The following is a 15,574-nucleotide window of genomic DNA, read 5'->3' on the forward strand; positions in this document are numbered from 1 at the left end:
GGACCCCTTGGGAGCATCGACAACACGTGGGAGGCCTAGTGGAGCACCGAAGTCTCCAAACCTTAACCCCAAATTTTGGATGGACATTTGGCGGTTTTTCTGCTGTGTCTTCACACCCTGCCGCAATCATCAACGCCGATTGACAGCGATAAATGGTAGGAATCTTTTGTGCTGGTGAGTGAAGGTGTGATTGACAGCGTACAGTTTTCTGTAATTTGTTGTCGGTAAAATTTTTTACAGTTTTCTGTAACTAAATGTTAAAGTTTTTACAGTTTTCTGTAATTCAACGTCTTTAAATTTTACAGTTTCCTGTAATTCAATGTCGGTAAAAATTTACAGTTTCCTGTATTTTGGGTTAATTTAAATTTTGCAGATTTCTTTATTTTGTCAAACCGACGCTAGTGCCATCTGTTAGCAGGCACGTGCAGTGTCAATTTTGCATTTTTACACAAAATTTCGAACTTTGAACAGTTTTTTTACATTTTTTTGGCATTTAAGCTAATTACTAGTACATTAAGCGTTCCTAAATCGTATATTATTGCAAATATTAGGATATTTTGCTGTATTTTGTAAATTATTGTACATTTTTAATAAGTTTTACTTGTGACTTTGATTAATTTAATTTAATTTAAATTTATAAATATGTCATTTACAGACGAAGAAATTAGAGCAATCATCGATGAGTCAAAAACAGCTCAGGGACGCGTTCAGCAACTTGAACAAATGCTGACAGATAATTTAGCGGGTTCTCGTGTAGACAGCTATCGTACACCTAAAATTCCAACGTTCCTTAGGGCTGATCCGGCATTATAGTTTATGCAGGTTGAAATTTCACTTCGAAATGCCAGAATCACTTGAGAATCAACAAAGGCTGACATTATGCTGGCTGCACTTGATGTGGAGGTACTGGGCAGCGTCAAAGATATTATCGCAGCGTCACCGCAACCTCCGGATATATTTACCAAGCTCAAAGAGCGTATAATTAAAACTTTTGCTGTGTCTAACGAGGCAAAGTTAAGACAGCTCTTAAAAAGTCAAGTGCTGATCGACGGTAAACCCTCGCTAATTTTAAGCCGGTTAAGAAACCTTAATGTAAATAATGCTGTCGATGATTCCATTTTAAAATCGCTTTTTCTAGAACAATTACCCGAACAAGATCGTGGCATTGTTATGTCCAACTCAAATACGCTCGACGCCATGGCCGAATTAGCCGACCAATTGGCAGACCTTTCTGGCGCATCTTTTTCGCCGCGAGTAAATGTGGTCAGCGCGGAATCATCTGCTTCACAAGCAGACATTCAGTCGTTGATTAGAAGCGTTCAGGATCTTACAGTTAAAGTCGATGCTTTGGAAAAAAAATCGCGTTCACGCAGTACTTCTCGCGCGCGTAAGAAATCCAATTCCAGGGAAAAACCGAGTTTGTGCTATGCACACCAAAAATTTCCAGACAACCCGACATCCTGTCGAAGTTGGTGTAAAGAATACTCAAATTTTAAAAAAAAACTAGTACCACCTCCGCGTATTGAGACAGCGACGGAGGTTGCCAGTGCGTCTTGTCGTCTCCACTTGCGAGATAGAAAGACTGGGCAACATTTTCTTGTAGATTCGGGAGCCGAAGTTTCTGTAGTTCCCGCAAATCCAAAATTTAAGCTCGCGCCTACCAAGAATAACCTTTTTGCAGCTAACGTGCAATAACGTGCGCCCATAGATACCTATAGCGAATCCCGTCGCGAACTGGATCTCGGTTTGCGTCGTCCAATTAAATGGAATTTTTATATTGCTGCTGTTGATTCTCGTTATGGTATAAACGGTGCGGATCTTTTAAAACATTATGGCTTACTTACTAGTCGATTTAAAAAAGCGTCGTATTATCGATGAAGCGACTGGAAGTGTTTCACTTGGAAATTTCACTGTAGCAGAAATACATTCTATGCATTGTTTTAATCCCAACCTTCCCGTCTCTGATTTATTACATAAATTTCCTGAGATTACCGGGGCAGATAAATTATTACCCCCTAAAATTCGAAATGTTTTGCACCATATTTTGACCACAGGACCACCAATCGCCGAACGTGCTCGTAGGCTTACGCAGATAAACTGAAGCACGCTAAAGCGGAGATTAATGCTCTGGTGGAAGCAGGCATTTGTCGCCCGTCCAGTAGTCCGTGGGCAAGTCCTGCGCAAATGGTTCTTAAAAAGGATGGTACCTGGCGTATATGTGGGGATTATCGCCGAAACGCCATCACAATACCTGATAGATACCCTACTCCTCATTTACAAGACTGTTCACTTAGTCTAAGTGGTAAATCCATTTTTTCTTCCTTGGTTTTGAAAAAAGCCTATCATCAGATCCCAATGGCCCCCGAGGATGTAGAAAAAACTGCGATAATCACACCATTCGGACTGTTTGAGTATCTCTTCATGACATTCGGACTGCGTAATGCTAGCCAGTCATTTCAAAGATACATAAACCGTGCTCTGGGAGATCTTGACTTTGTATTCATCTATATTGATGATATTTTGGTTGCGTCATCATCACCTGAGGAACATTCATGTCACCTAGAAATGGTATTTGCAGGACTTAAGGAATTTCATCTTCGCCTTAATGTCGCTAAATGTGTTTTTGCCGCTAATGAGCTTACTTATTTGGGCTATACCATTAATTCAAAGGGAATTCGTCCCACATCTGAGAGGGTTGAGGCAGTTTTATGAAAAACCTAAAACAGTCGCTTCCCTACGCCGATTTTTAGGCATGTTGCATTTTTACCGTCGTAATCTGAGCAATGCTGCATCAACCTCTAAATTCATATTTGAAAGGTGCTGTCAAAAATGACAAAAGGGAGATACAGTGGACTTCAGAAGCCGAGCAAGCGTTTGAGAAAGCCAAGTTAGACTTGTCAAACGCGACGCTACTAGTTCATCCTCGCATCGATGCTGATATAAGGTTACTAACTGACGCATCGGACCTTTTTATGGGTGCTGTTCTTGAACAATCCACTGGCGATGTATGGGAACCTCTGGCTTTCTTCTCGCAAAAATTTTCTCCTGCGCAAACAAAGTACAGCGCTTATGATCGCGCACTTACCGCGATATATAATACAATTAAGCATTTCCTGGAGGGTCGAGCATTTAAGGTCTATACTGACCATAAGCCGCTAATTTATGCTTTCAAGCAGCGCAGCGACAAGGCTTCTCCACGTCAACTTCGACAGCTTTCATTCATTGCCGAATTCACGACGGAATTCATACATTTGTCTGGATCTGAAAACTTGGTGGCAGATTCTCTTTCAAGAATCGATACTCTGCGTAAACCACTTGAATTCGACCTCAACGAGCTAGCTCAACAGCAAGCCGTCGACACGACACGAACAATTGGTGGAAATTAAAAATTCTGCAGATCACCCATTAAAATTAAAAAGCATTCAATGGGGCCAATGAGAATGTGCAAATTGAATGCGAATTATCTGCAGAGGCTATTCGGCCATATGTCCCCAAATCTCTCCGTCAGAGAGTATTTCATATGATTCACAACTCTGCTCATCCTATTAAAATTAAAAAGCATTCAATGGGGCCAATGAGAATGTGCAAATTGAATGCGAATTATCTGCAGAGGCTATTCGGCCATATGTCCCCAAATCTCTCCGTCAGAGAGTATTTCATATGATTCACAACTCTGCTCATCCTAGTGCTAGAGTCACGGACCGATTGATAAGACAGCGCTATGTCTGGCCAAATATGCATAAAAATGCCAGGTCTTGGTGTAAGACATGTATAGATTGTCAAGCCTCGAAAGTCACAAGACACGTCAGATCTTTTCCAGACCATTTTGTTGCACCAGACGGCCGTTTTGATCAAGTACATATTGACATTTTCGGTCCATTGCCCCAATACGAGGGATATATGTACTGTCTAACTATGATAGATAGATTTTCGAGATGGGTGGAAGCCACACCCATAAAAGATATATCGGGTCAAACTATCGCACGAACCTTTTTCGATACATGGATTGTCAGATATGGATCACCAAAGTACATTACGACCGATCATGGCACTCAATTCGAGTCTCGAATGTTCCAAGCGTTACTAAGCTTAATCGGTAACGCAGCGTATTAGGACGACTCCGTATCATCCTCAGTCCAATGGAATAATAGAGCGATGGCATCGTGTGTTTAAAGCCGCGTTGATGTGCCATGTGGAAGGTAATTGGGTACGCAAACTTTCCACTGTCATGCTTAGACTGCGTGCACACACTCGAACCGATATCGGTGCTTCTCCCGCTGAATTTTTATTCGAAACCACCTTAAGATTACCGGGTGAATTTTTCCTTCCAGAAGACATAACACCGGATCCGAATTTCTTTATCGAAAAATTCCGGGATACATGCGAGAAATTCGTCCAGTTCCGACCGCATATAAAAATAAAAATAAAATATTCTATTTTAAAGAACTACATCAGTGCACGCACGTGTTTTTACGTAATATGGCCAAAAAGGCATTAGAACGGCCTTATTCTGGACCACACAAAGTTTTACGTCATGTTACAGATCGGGTCTCTGAAATCGAGGTACAGGGAAAGAGCAAAACCGTCTCTATCGAGTTATTAAAACCCGCGTTTTTGGTTGCTGACGAGATCGCTACAGCGCTAGTGCTTCTGCATCGGACAGCCAGCCAGTGTACAGTCTCAGCCCTTAAGAACGTATTCTCGAAAAGACAAGAAGGTAACTTTTGCGCCTTCAACGAAGAAATATTTTTTTTACTTTCGGTTTATAATCGCTAATGATTGCTCTTCTTTTGCCATTTCATTGCTGTAACAAATGTATTTTTTTACCATATTTTAGTTTGTATACATAAATCATTTAGTTTATATTTCACTGTCGTTAACACTAGGGGGGGGGGAGTGTGTGGGGTCATGTGATCTTACCCTCCCTATTTACCAAGTCTGTGGTACGTCTAGAGACAGATTTTAGGTATGATCTGTGGTTAGGATTAACTAGAGTTTTGTTTAAGTTAGAGAGAGAGAGAGAGAGACTTTTGATTTCTTCCAATGCTCCATGTCGCTTGGCGATTCGTTGTTTATTGCTCGATGTATAATAACTGAAGTCAAAATAAAGTTGTTATTAAATTAAGAAGTGTTTAGTTGGAAGTGTTGAACAACCCCAACATCAAACACCCATAATTGGTGACCCCGTACCCATAGGCACAGCAGCAGCAGCAGCATTAAGTAAGTACCTATATATTAACAATTTATTATTAACTAATAAGTACTAAGCTATTTAAAGCCTCAAGCGGGGGACCTGTTGTCACAACGACTGTCACTTAAAGACTGATACAAAAATAAATGTAATCCCTTATTTAAAAGTTTTTTATAACACCATGTGTATGTTGAAGGCTGAACCCCATCGGCAAACATCGCCAAAATTAAGCGTCTAAATGAGGCTTTATTTCTAAGTAAACAGAAAAATTTTAAAAATATTTACACGTATCAGAGGGTCTTTGTAATGTAAAAACGTTAATATTAGCACACACCATTTATTTAATAATTTATCAAAATTAACTAATAAGTACTGTTAAAAAGTTATCGAAGGTTGAACCATCGCCAAAGGCAAACGTCAAAATCAGCGGAGTACTTATGCACAAGCTCAACAGAAAATTTTTAAAATATGTACATAATGCAAAACATAACGTACACCAAGCCTTTTGTTAACGCTATAAGTATTTATTAAGCAAAGTTTAGAGATGACTAAAAAAGCAATCGAAGAAATGTGTGCACAGAAATATTTAAATTTCTCATATTTTTAAGGTTTTCTAGCACATATTTTGTTAGGTATTCAATAAGCAATGATGTTATTGCTATTTTCTGTTACTTTTTTAACCAATTCTATGCATAATAGAGGAAAATTTGCTAACACAAATTTGTAAACAACCTGAAAATGTTGGGTTATGTCTCTGGTATATACGTATTATTTACAAATATACTCAGCCTAATCTCCAAAAAGTGAAGCCCAAACAGTGAAAGAACAATATGGAATTCTGCATAAGTCTATTTTACCCGGATATTCAATTAACAGCGCATGCCTCACAAGAAGAAGTTTTTATTGGTCGATGTTTTTAAAGGGAAGTGGTTGACTGACATTTCACCTAACCTTCAATTTTATTTATATTTTTATTATTTATAACACATTATCATGGAGTTGGAAAAATATCAAAAAATAGTTGGAAACAATAAAATAAACAAAATCACTCTTTTACGTGCACAAATAAAAAGTAATCCAGGTAATGGTGTGGATCGGGTGGCTGACCTTGGAACGAGTTTTTGCTGCATATAGTCACAGACACTACGCATGCGCACATCTTCGATGTTGCCAGATTGCAAGTTATTTTGGAATTATTTTCAGTAGAAAACAAATATGTGCTTTTCAATGTTTTTTTGTCAATATATACCGTATGATCGAAAAAACGGCGTCCAGTTGGCTGGGAAATGACGATTGAGGACATTTCCCATATAAAATGACAGCGATCTTCATTTCATAGTCATCGCTGTCGCTATTTTTTTTCAATCGTAGTACGCGGTATTATTTATATTATTATTTTAATATTTCGCACAACACGTGAACGCTTATTATGTATTTTCATAGTCAATAAAATTAAATAGAAATAAAACTCTAGATTCCTATAAATAATCTGTTGGGATTATTTAAATAAAATTCACTTACTGTGGGAAGTGAGAAATAACTTTTATTCATTTAATAAAAAATAATAAGGACCCAGTTGCTAATACATCGAGATACGTCTTAAAACTAAACTGTAAAATACACAACAAAGCATGGCATACATTACGTTCTTCTGACATTAATGCTGTGTAATCTATCACTGTTGGCAACGGAGTTTTAATGGGATTGCAATTAGACATTTTAAATTTTTCTAAAACATTTTTTAAATATGTAGTTTGGTTTAATGAAATTGTAGATCCTGTTTGAATAATTTCAATGCCTAGGAAAAACTGAATATTGCTTAAATCAGTCATTTCAAAAATGTTACCAAGATAAGTTTTTAAATTTTGCATAGTGTGAAGATTTTCAGTAACTAGAATTATGTCATCCACATATAATAGTAAATAAATGTTTTTCTTTACATCATTTTTATTTAAGAAATATATACAAGGGTCTATTTTTGAACTACAAAACGCTTTTTCTTTTAAAATGATATCAAACCGTTCATACCAACACCTTGCTGCTTGTTTGAAACCATACAATGTTTTGTTTAACTTACATACCTGATGATCTGATGTTACTTTTATGCCTTCCGGTATTTCCATATATATTTCTTCATTTAATGTCCCATTTAAAAAGGCAGTTTTAACGTCCCTTTGATGGACTAAAAGATTGTGCTGATTAGCTAATGCCAAGAGACATCGAAAAGAAGAAATACGCGCAACTGGTGCAAAAGTTTCCTGATAATCATCAGGATATTTTTGACTGAAACCTCTTGCAACCAGACGCGCCTTATATTTCATTGGATTACCGTTTTTATCAGTTTTAGGTGTAAATACCCACTTGCAGCTTATTATATTTTTATTTAAGGGTTTGTTTACGATCGTCCAAGTTTTATTGATTTCAATAGACTTTAATTCGTCTCTAATAGCCATTTTTATTCATTTAATATAAAATAATAAGGACCCAGTTGCTAATACATCGCGATACGTCTTAAAACTAAACTGTAAAATAATCATTCTTTAGATTATTGGTTTTATAAACAGTAAAGGCGACATTCGGAGAATGCTGACGTGTTAAAAGGTATAGAGTTTAATACAGTTGGTTTCCTTTCTATATTTTTGATATTTTAACATAATCTAATTGCTCTGGATTATTATGCTACGTTTAAAAAGGGCTTTATTAAAAATTCGGGGAATTAAAAGGGATGTGTCAAAGTTTTTTTTTTAATTTTTAAATGCTGTAGCTTCATGTCATGTTCATAATAGTTTTTTTAACATTTCATCAAAACTACGTAATTAAAATTGTGTAGAATCAGCTTCAGCAACATTAACAGTTACCTTGTTTAATTCTGCTTATACATATATTGCATTAATTTTTCTGCTACCTTAAGATTTCTCTATTCTTACACCTAATTTATGTGATTTTCTTAGCATATATGATTTATAAACTATATTTTTCCTAATGGAAACATGGAATAGGATATGCAAAATTAAGATATTTAACATTTATTTTCCAGACAAAGCATAATATAGTATTAAAATTAAGACATAACAAATGTTATAAGAAAGATCTTAATATAAATCACAAATTAACTAAGTCTTAATTTGGTCTTGTATAAACACAGGTATAAAACTAATAAGATCAAAACTCAACCTTCACCATATTGTCAAGATTTGGCATTATAGGAAACAAAAAATTACAGTAAATTAAGAAAAGAATATCAAACTACACGATATTAAATACTGTAATGTATTCTACGACACAAACCATCTCCCTTCTAAAGAGAAAAAGATAAAACATAAAGGTTATCTAAAACATAAGGTATATATAAAGTCTTATCACCACACTCTTCGATAAAATATATGTCTAAAATTGCTATTAATCCACTAACTTGATATTTTTAAGAAATTATGATACAAACATTATAATCAAAGTATATTATATTAGTAACATTATAGGTAAAATGTTACCTCTATCTCCCATTGACGTATATTGTTCTATAAGACTCGTCATGGTAGTACTTCAATACATATAATCAGAACTATTGTTGTCTGTAAATAACTAGAAATTAAATAACTTGAAAGAAATAAAATAATTCTAATAAGTTTAAAACCATTAAGAAAAAATCCGTAAATGATAATTTTTAATTCTAATGTAAATATATAAATAAATGTTATTAATATTACAATTTTATATATTCAATTTTATATATCATTCCTTAAGTTTGGATATCAAGATAAATCTGAAATTATAAAATTAATTAGAGAATTTGTATTATTATTGATTAACACTCAAAAGAAAATTTTCAACTGCAAATAATTCGAAAATAAACTGCAATTTGGCAACATCGATGTGCGATGAGCGCTTGCGTAGTATCGATGATCAAATGCACCAAATATGGGCTTCAAGGTCAGCCACCGGATCCACACCTTTACCGTAATCCAAACAGAACTAAAACAACAATCAATCGGAGTTTGGCGCAATCGCAGTTCAATCCATATCCGGGTGAAATAGACTTATGCAGTTTTAATCATATACGTATTACTTTTTACAAATATACTCAGCCTAATCTCCAAAAAGTGAAGCCCAAACAGTGAAAGAACAATATGGAATTCTGCATACGTCTATTTCACCCGGATATTCGTTTAACTGAGCATGCCTCACCTGAAGAAGTTTTCATTGGTCGATGTTTTTAAAGTGAAGTGGTTGACTGACATTTCCCCTAACCTTCAATTGTATTTATATTTTTATTATTTATAACACATTATCATGGAGTTGGAAAAATATCAAAAAATAGTTGGAAACAATAAACTAAACAAAATCACTCTTTTACGCGCACAAATAAAAAGTAATCCAAACAGAACTAAAACAACAATCAATCGGAGTTTGGCGCAATCGCAGTTCAATCCATATCCGGGTGAAATAGACTTATGCAGTTTTAATATGGAGCTGGGTTATGTTGTCTTTTTCTTACGGCACAGAAATTGCACACGGGGTTAAACAGGGAACCCTGAGTATATTTGTAAAAAGTAATACGTATATAGTTTTAATATGGAGCTGGGTTATGTTGTCTTTTTCTTACGGCACAGAAATTACATACGGGGTTAAATAGGGAACCCTGAGTAGGTATATTTGTAAACAATACGTATATGGTTTCTGGCATTTAAAACAACGTTGCCAATGCTAAACCTAAATTTAGCGTGTTTTTTCGCTCATACTGGGATTACGAAAGGCGGTTGCCAGAAGAACGACCCGTTCCCATAATTGTTATTTTACCAACGAGATATGACTATTTATAACCACGAAGTTACACAAAAGAGTTTTGATTGCATTGGTTACAACTTCCATGCGGAGGGTGTTAATCTTTTGCTGTTGTATTATTTCAAAAAAAGATTAACCCCCTCCGCAAAGAAGTTAAAACCAATGCAATCAAAGCTCTTTCGTGCAACTTCTTGGTTATAGATATAATATAACAAAAAAAAAAGATTAACCCCCTCCGCATAGAAGTTGAAACCAATGCAATCAAAACTCTTCCGCGTAACTTTGTGGATAAAGGTAGGTATATTTAATTATTGTCGATCTCATAATAGGTAATTTATTTAAAATCCCTAATCACCCGAAAAAATAGAAGATATGACGACGTTGTAAATTTTCAAATTTTTAGATTAGTTCTAGAATATATTTGTCTCTCTCATTACATAGGAGAGAGAAAGAGGGATATATCAAATGTCAAACTTCCATCTGGTCTTTTGATCTAGTCTCAATTTTCTTTGTTATACGCTCCATTAGTGTGACGTCATGTAGCGGAAGGTCAAATGTCGCAAAATCCAAACAAAGCAAGAATATAATGGAATAATATAATTTTTCTTAATTTTTTATTATATTACGAAAAATACAATTATCTTAAGAAAACAATAATATAATGTTACATTTATTATTATTCTACGCCTTTTACGGACGATATTATATTGTTTACTTTTATAAAATTGTGCGGCGAGTATAAATTCGCTGATGCAGGCGTTACGTCATGCAGGCAGCTGGCCGCTGCGCTGATGTGCTGACGAAGAGTATTTTTGTTAGAATTATTCTTAAGTTAAAATTTGTAAGCATCCTCTCGACTAACGTACAGAAATAAAGAGTTTGTTAAATAATTCTGATTTTATTTAAATATAATATAATAATAATAATAAACGAGAAAAAAACGGATTAATAGTAGGTTAATTCACGCTTTGTTTAGATTTTGCGATACTGACCTGCCTCAACACGACGTCACCACTAATGGAGCGTATTTAGTTAAGAAAAGTGTTTTTCAGTAAAATTTTGGTCATTGTTCTATCTTCAATTAAGTGTGGCTTTTAGATAAACTATAATAAATGAAAATATAGTGAAATTATTACTTTATAAGGGCCGAAATAAGGAAAAATTCAATGTTGAAATAATTTTCCGTTTTTCTGAAAAACGGTAAGAGACCGCCACGAAAAAAGTTTAGATTCGTAATCTGCGACCTCAAAATAGTGTGTATACCAATTTTGGTGAAAATCGGACGATTTCCAGTTTTCCCAATAATTACCTGCAAAACATAACGATTGAGGGAACGAAAATTAATTTAAAAGTACTGAATTAAAAAAGAACAAATTTTAGTATTAAATCAAAAGATATTACTTTACTAAAAACAGCGCTTAAATGTAAAAGTCATCTATCATCTGTCAAACGCCAAACGCGTCAAAACCACTGGGGCGCGGCAACTTTTGCGCGCACAAGCTCCAAAGCAAACAGAAAAAAAGTTAAAAATACCGTATGATCGAAAAAAAATGGCGTCCAGTTAGCTGGGAAATGACGATCGATGACATTTCCCATATAAATTTACATATAAAACGACAGCGATCTTCGTTTCATAGCCATTGTTGACGCCGTTTTTTCTCGATCATACGGTAGTTTAAATAACTTTACTTACTTGTACAAGAATTTCCATAATACTTAATCAGTTTTATTTTTTTTTCGACGTTTTTTCACGTAAATGATCTACAAAAAAATGAGCTACAATTATTTTTCTGTTAATTTTTACAGCGTTTTTTTTGTACTTGACCCTTTCCCTACGGACCGGCAAATGATTTAGAATACGGGGTGGGGTACCCTTGTCATCTGTACATCGTTTCCAGACGGTCTCGTTGCGGCACAACCCTTAACAAATTGGCGGAGATTTTTTTTCTGTCTAATTTTAGGTAAAATGAAGTTTTTTGATTCTGGCCCTTTCTCTGCGGACCGGCAAATGATTTTGAATACGGGGTGGTATACCCTTGTCTTCTGTACATCGTTTCCAGGTGGTCTCGTTACGGCACAACCCTTAATAAATGAGCTACAATTTTTTTTCTGTTAATTTTCAAGAGAAACAGCGGTTTTTTGAACTTGGCCCTTTTCCTACGCAGCGGCAAATGATTTTGAAAACGGGGTGGTGTACCCTTGTCATCTGTACATCGTTTCCAGATGGTCTCGTTGCAGCACAACCCTTAACAAACTGGCGGCGATTTTTTTTCTGTCTAATTTTAGGTAAAATGACAGTTTTTTGATTCTGGCCCTTTCCGTACGGACCGGCAAATGGTTTTGAATATGGGGTGGTGTACCCTTGTCATCTGTACATCGTTTCCAGATGGTCTCGTTGCAGCACAACCCTTAACAAACTGGCGGCGATTTTTTTTCTGTCTAATTTTAGGTAAAATGACAGTTTTTTGATTCTGGCCCTTTCCGTACGGACCGGCAAATGGTTTTGAATATGGGGTGGTGTACCCTTGTCATCTGTACATCATTTCCAGGTGGTCTCGTTGCGGCACAACCCTTAATAAATGAGCTACAATTTTTTTTTCTCTTAATTTTCAAGAGAAACAGTGGTTTTTTGAACTTGGCCCTTTTCCTACGGACCGGCAAATGATTTTTCATACCGGGTGGTATACCCTTGTCATCTGTACATCGTTTCCAGATGGTCTCGTTGCGGCACAACCCTTAATAAATGAGCTACAATTTTTTTTCTATTAATTTTTAGGAGAATCAGCGGTTTTTTGTACTTGGCCCTTTTCCTACGGACCGGCAAATGATTTTGAATACGGGGTGGTGTACCCTTGTCATCTGTACATCGTTTCCAGATGGCCTCGTTGTGGCACAACCTTTAACAAATTGGTGGCGATTTTTTTTCTGTCTAATTTTATGTTAAATATCGGTTTTTTGAATCTGGCCCTTTCCCTAAAGACCGGCAAATGGTTTTGAGTATAGGGTAGTGTACCCTAGTCGCCTATACATCTTTTCCAAAGGGTCTCGCTGTGGCACAACCTTTAATAAATTAGTATCGAATTTTGCTAAGAACTAGATAGAATTTAAATTTTTAAGAGGATTTTTAAAGTTAAATCTATATCTCTCATAAATAATTGTTCATTATATATAAATATAAACTCGACCATTTCTATTAATTTATTATATAATTCTTCTAAATCTTTAATAATATTTGTAACAACAGAAAAGTGTCGCTGTAGATATATTTTAATTGAGGCGTTTCGACACCGAAAACCGTGGATGTGGCTGAAATGGGATGAAAAGCGTCGTTGCCATATGTTTACTATGGTTGGGATTTTTCTGAAACCGTGGATGGAAAACCGTGGCTATCTTCACGCCGGTATGAAATGAAGGTCGCTGTCATTTTATATGTAAAATTATAGGCGAAATGTTATCGATCGTCATTTCATAGCCATCGCTGACGCCGTTTTTATTCGATTTTACAGTATATATTTAGCAGTTTACTACTCTATATTATATAATGTATGTCTATGTATTTTGTATATACTGTTTTTAAAAATGAGGTCTATAAATAAAAATATAAAAAAAATTGTTTTTGATCATTTGTAGTCTATGCAACCACTAATAACTAATTAACTAATACTAGACTAGAAGGTCATTTTTCATTAATATTTATTATATTAGATAAAAGCAAATAAACTATCGTCTTTCATAGCCATCGCTGACGCCGTTTTTATTCGATTTTACGGTATATATTTAGCAGTTTACTACTCTATATTATATAATGTATGGTCTATGTATTTTGTATATACTGTTTTTAAAAATGAGGTCTATAAATAAAAATATAAAAAAATTGTTTTTGATCATTTGTAGTCTATGCAATCACTAATAACTAATTAACTAATACTAGACTAGAAGGTCATTTTTCATTAATATTTATTATATTAGATAAAAGTAAATAAACTGTAAATGATTTCGAAAACATCAGTGCATTATTAACAGTTTAATATAAACGCTATTTCACTGATTTCAATGTTTTCAATGTAATAATAAGAGTTCAGATACATTGAAAACAACTTGACAACACCGGTCAGAAATTCTGGTTGCCGTCCGCACCACGTCCGCACCATAAAATACGCTGGTAAGTCGAGTACCAAGAGCCCTATAGCTACCGGTTTAGGATCTGTTTGAATATTAATTTTACGTCCATAAATAAATTATTATGATGAAATTTTTCCACTGATGCTGAAATGGCAAAAAGTTCTTTTTCTATAGGTGCCCATCTCAGCTGGTTTTCTGTAAAACAACGTGAATAAAATGATACTGGTTGTCCATTTTGCAACAAACATGCACCTATGCCTGTTTTTGAACTATCAGTTTGTAATAAGATGTCACTATCTTTTCTCAATATATCCAATGTTGGAGCTATAGTAAGTAAGCTTTCTCTTTAACTCTCTAAAAGCTTCTGAATGTACTTGATCCCATTGCCAAAAACATCCTTTTTTAGCAATTCTCTTAGTGCCTGTGTACTTTCGGAGTAATGAGGTATAAATTTACTTAGATAATTTGTCATACCTAAAAATTTCTGTAAAGCTTTTACATTCTTGGGTTCTTCTAATTTGACAATTGTTTCCACATTAAGCCCCGTTCTCAGAACAACGTCGTGTCGCGGGCGACACAGTTTGACATCTCAAACAACCAATGAGAACTGTACTAAATTTAAAATTGACAGTTGTTTGAATTTTGTACAAATCTCATTGGTCCTCTTGACGTGTCGCTGGCGACAGTCGCTGTTCTGAGAACGGGGCTTAAAGCCCGTCGTTCTGAGAACGGAGCTTTACTTGCATCTGCTCAGTGCCTTCTATTAAAAGATCAGCCTGCGGGCGAGATTTATGACGTCACGCTAGCTAGATATAACGGATTAATAAATATGTTGTAGAATACATGGAAAACATAATTATTCCTCGGATTTTTGGTTTGTATTTTAAAAATGATATAGTTTACATGAAATATACATAATATACAGTTAATAACTACAACATATTTACCAATAAATATTGCACAAATTAATAAATAATTAGTACTATGTATTTATATCAATCAAATATATTTATACAAATGAAAACATTGGTTATTTGAAGTATTTAGATGGAAATATTAAACTGAACTGTTATTTCTTGTAGTATACTTGACTATCTTAAATTTATTTAAGTAAATGTCTGTCAATATAATCCTACTATTTATTTATAGCCTTTTTAGCTAAATCTGAAAGCAGAATTAACAAATATACAATCATACATTGTTTATATAGGGTAGTAATGTTAGGGTTCCCAACCGTCCCGGTTTGGCCGGGATTAACCAGGAATCAGAAAATTTGTCCCGACGAAAGTTTTGCCTTGGCCGGGACCTGGAAACTGAAAAAGTGTGTTATTATTAGTATTTTAATAAAGCACGCTTTTAGATGTTTCAAAAAACTTTTAATAAGAGTAACTTTAACTCTACATATATGTTTCGGCTTGTTAGGCCTTTTTCAAGAGTTTTTTAAGAACTAATCGTCTAACTACACTGTAACTATATATA

General features: G+C 35.0%; 1 protein-coding gene across 1 annotated transcript; it reads left to right on the forward strand.

Annotated features, from left to right (window-relative positions):
* The first annotated feature begins 879 nt into the window (after window positions 1–879).
* LOC115886163 lies at window positions 880–1,695 on the forward strand. Its single transcript, XM_030905234.1, has one exon. The coding sequence runs from the start codon at window positions 880–882 to the stop codon at window positions 1,693–1,695; it is 816 nt and encodes a 271-aa protein (XP_030761094.1).
* The last annotated feature ends 13,879 nt before the right edge of the window (window positions 1,696–15,574 follow it).

This window comes from Sitophilus oryzae, unplaced genomic scaffold (assembly GCF_002938485.1).
Source record: "Sitophilus oryzae breed Bouriz unplaced genomic scaffold, Soryzae_2.0 scaffold_46_pilon_pilon, whole genome shotgun sequence".
NCBI lineage: Eukaryota > Metazoa > Arthropoda > Insecta > Coleoptera > Curculionidae > Sitophilus > Sitophilus oryzae.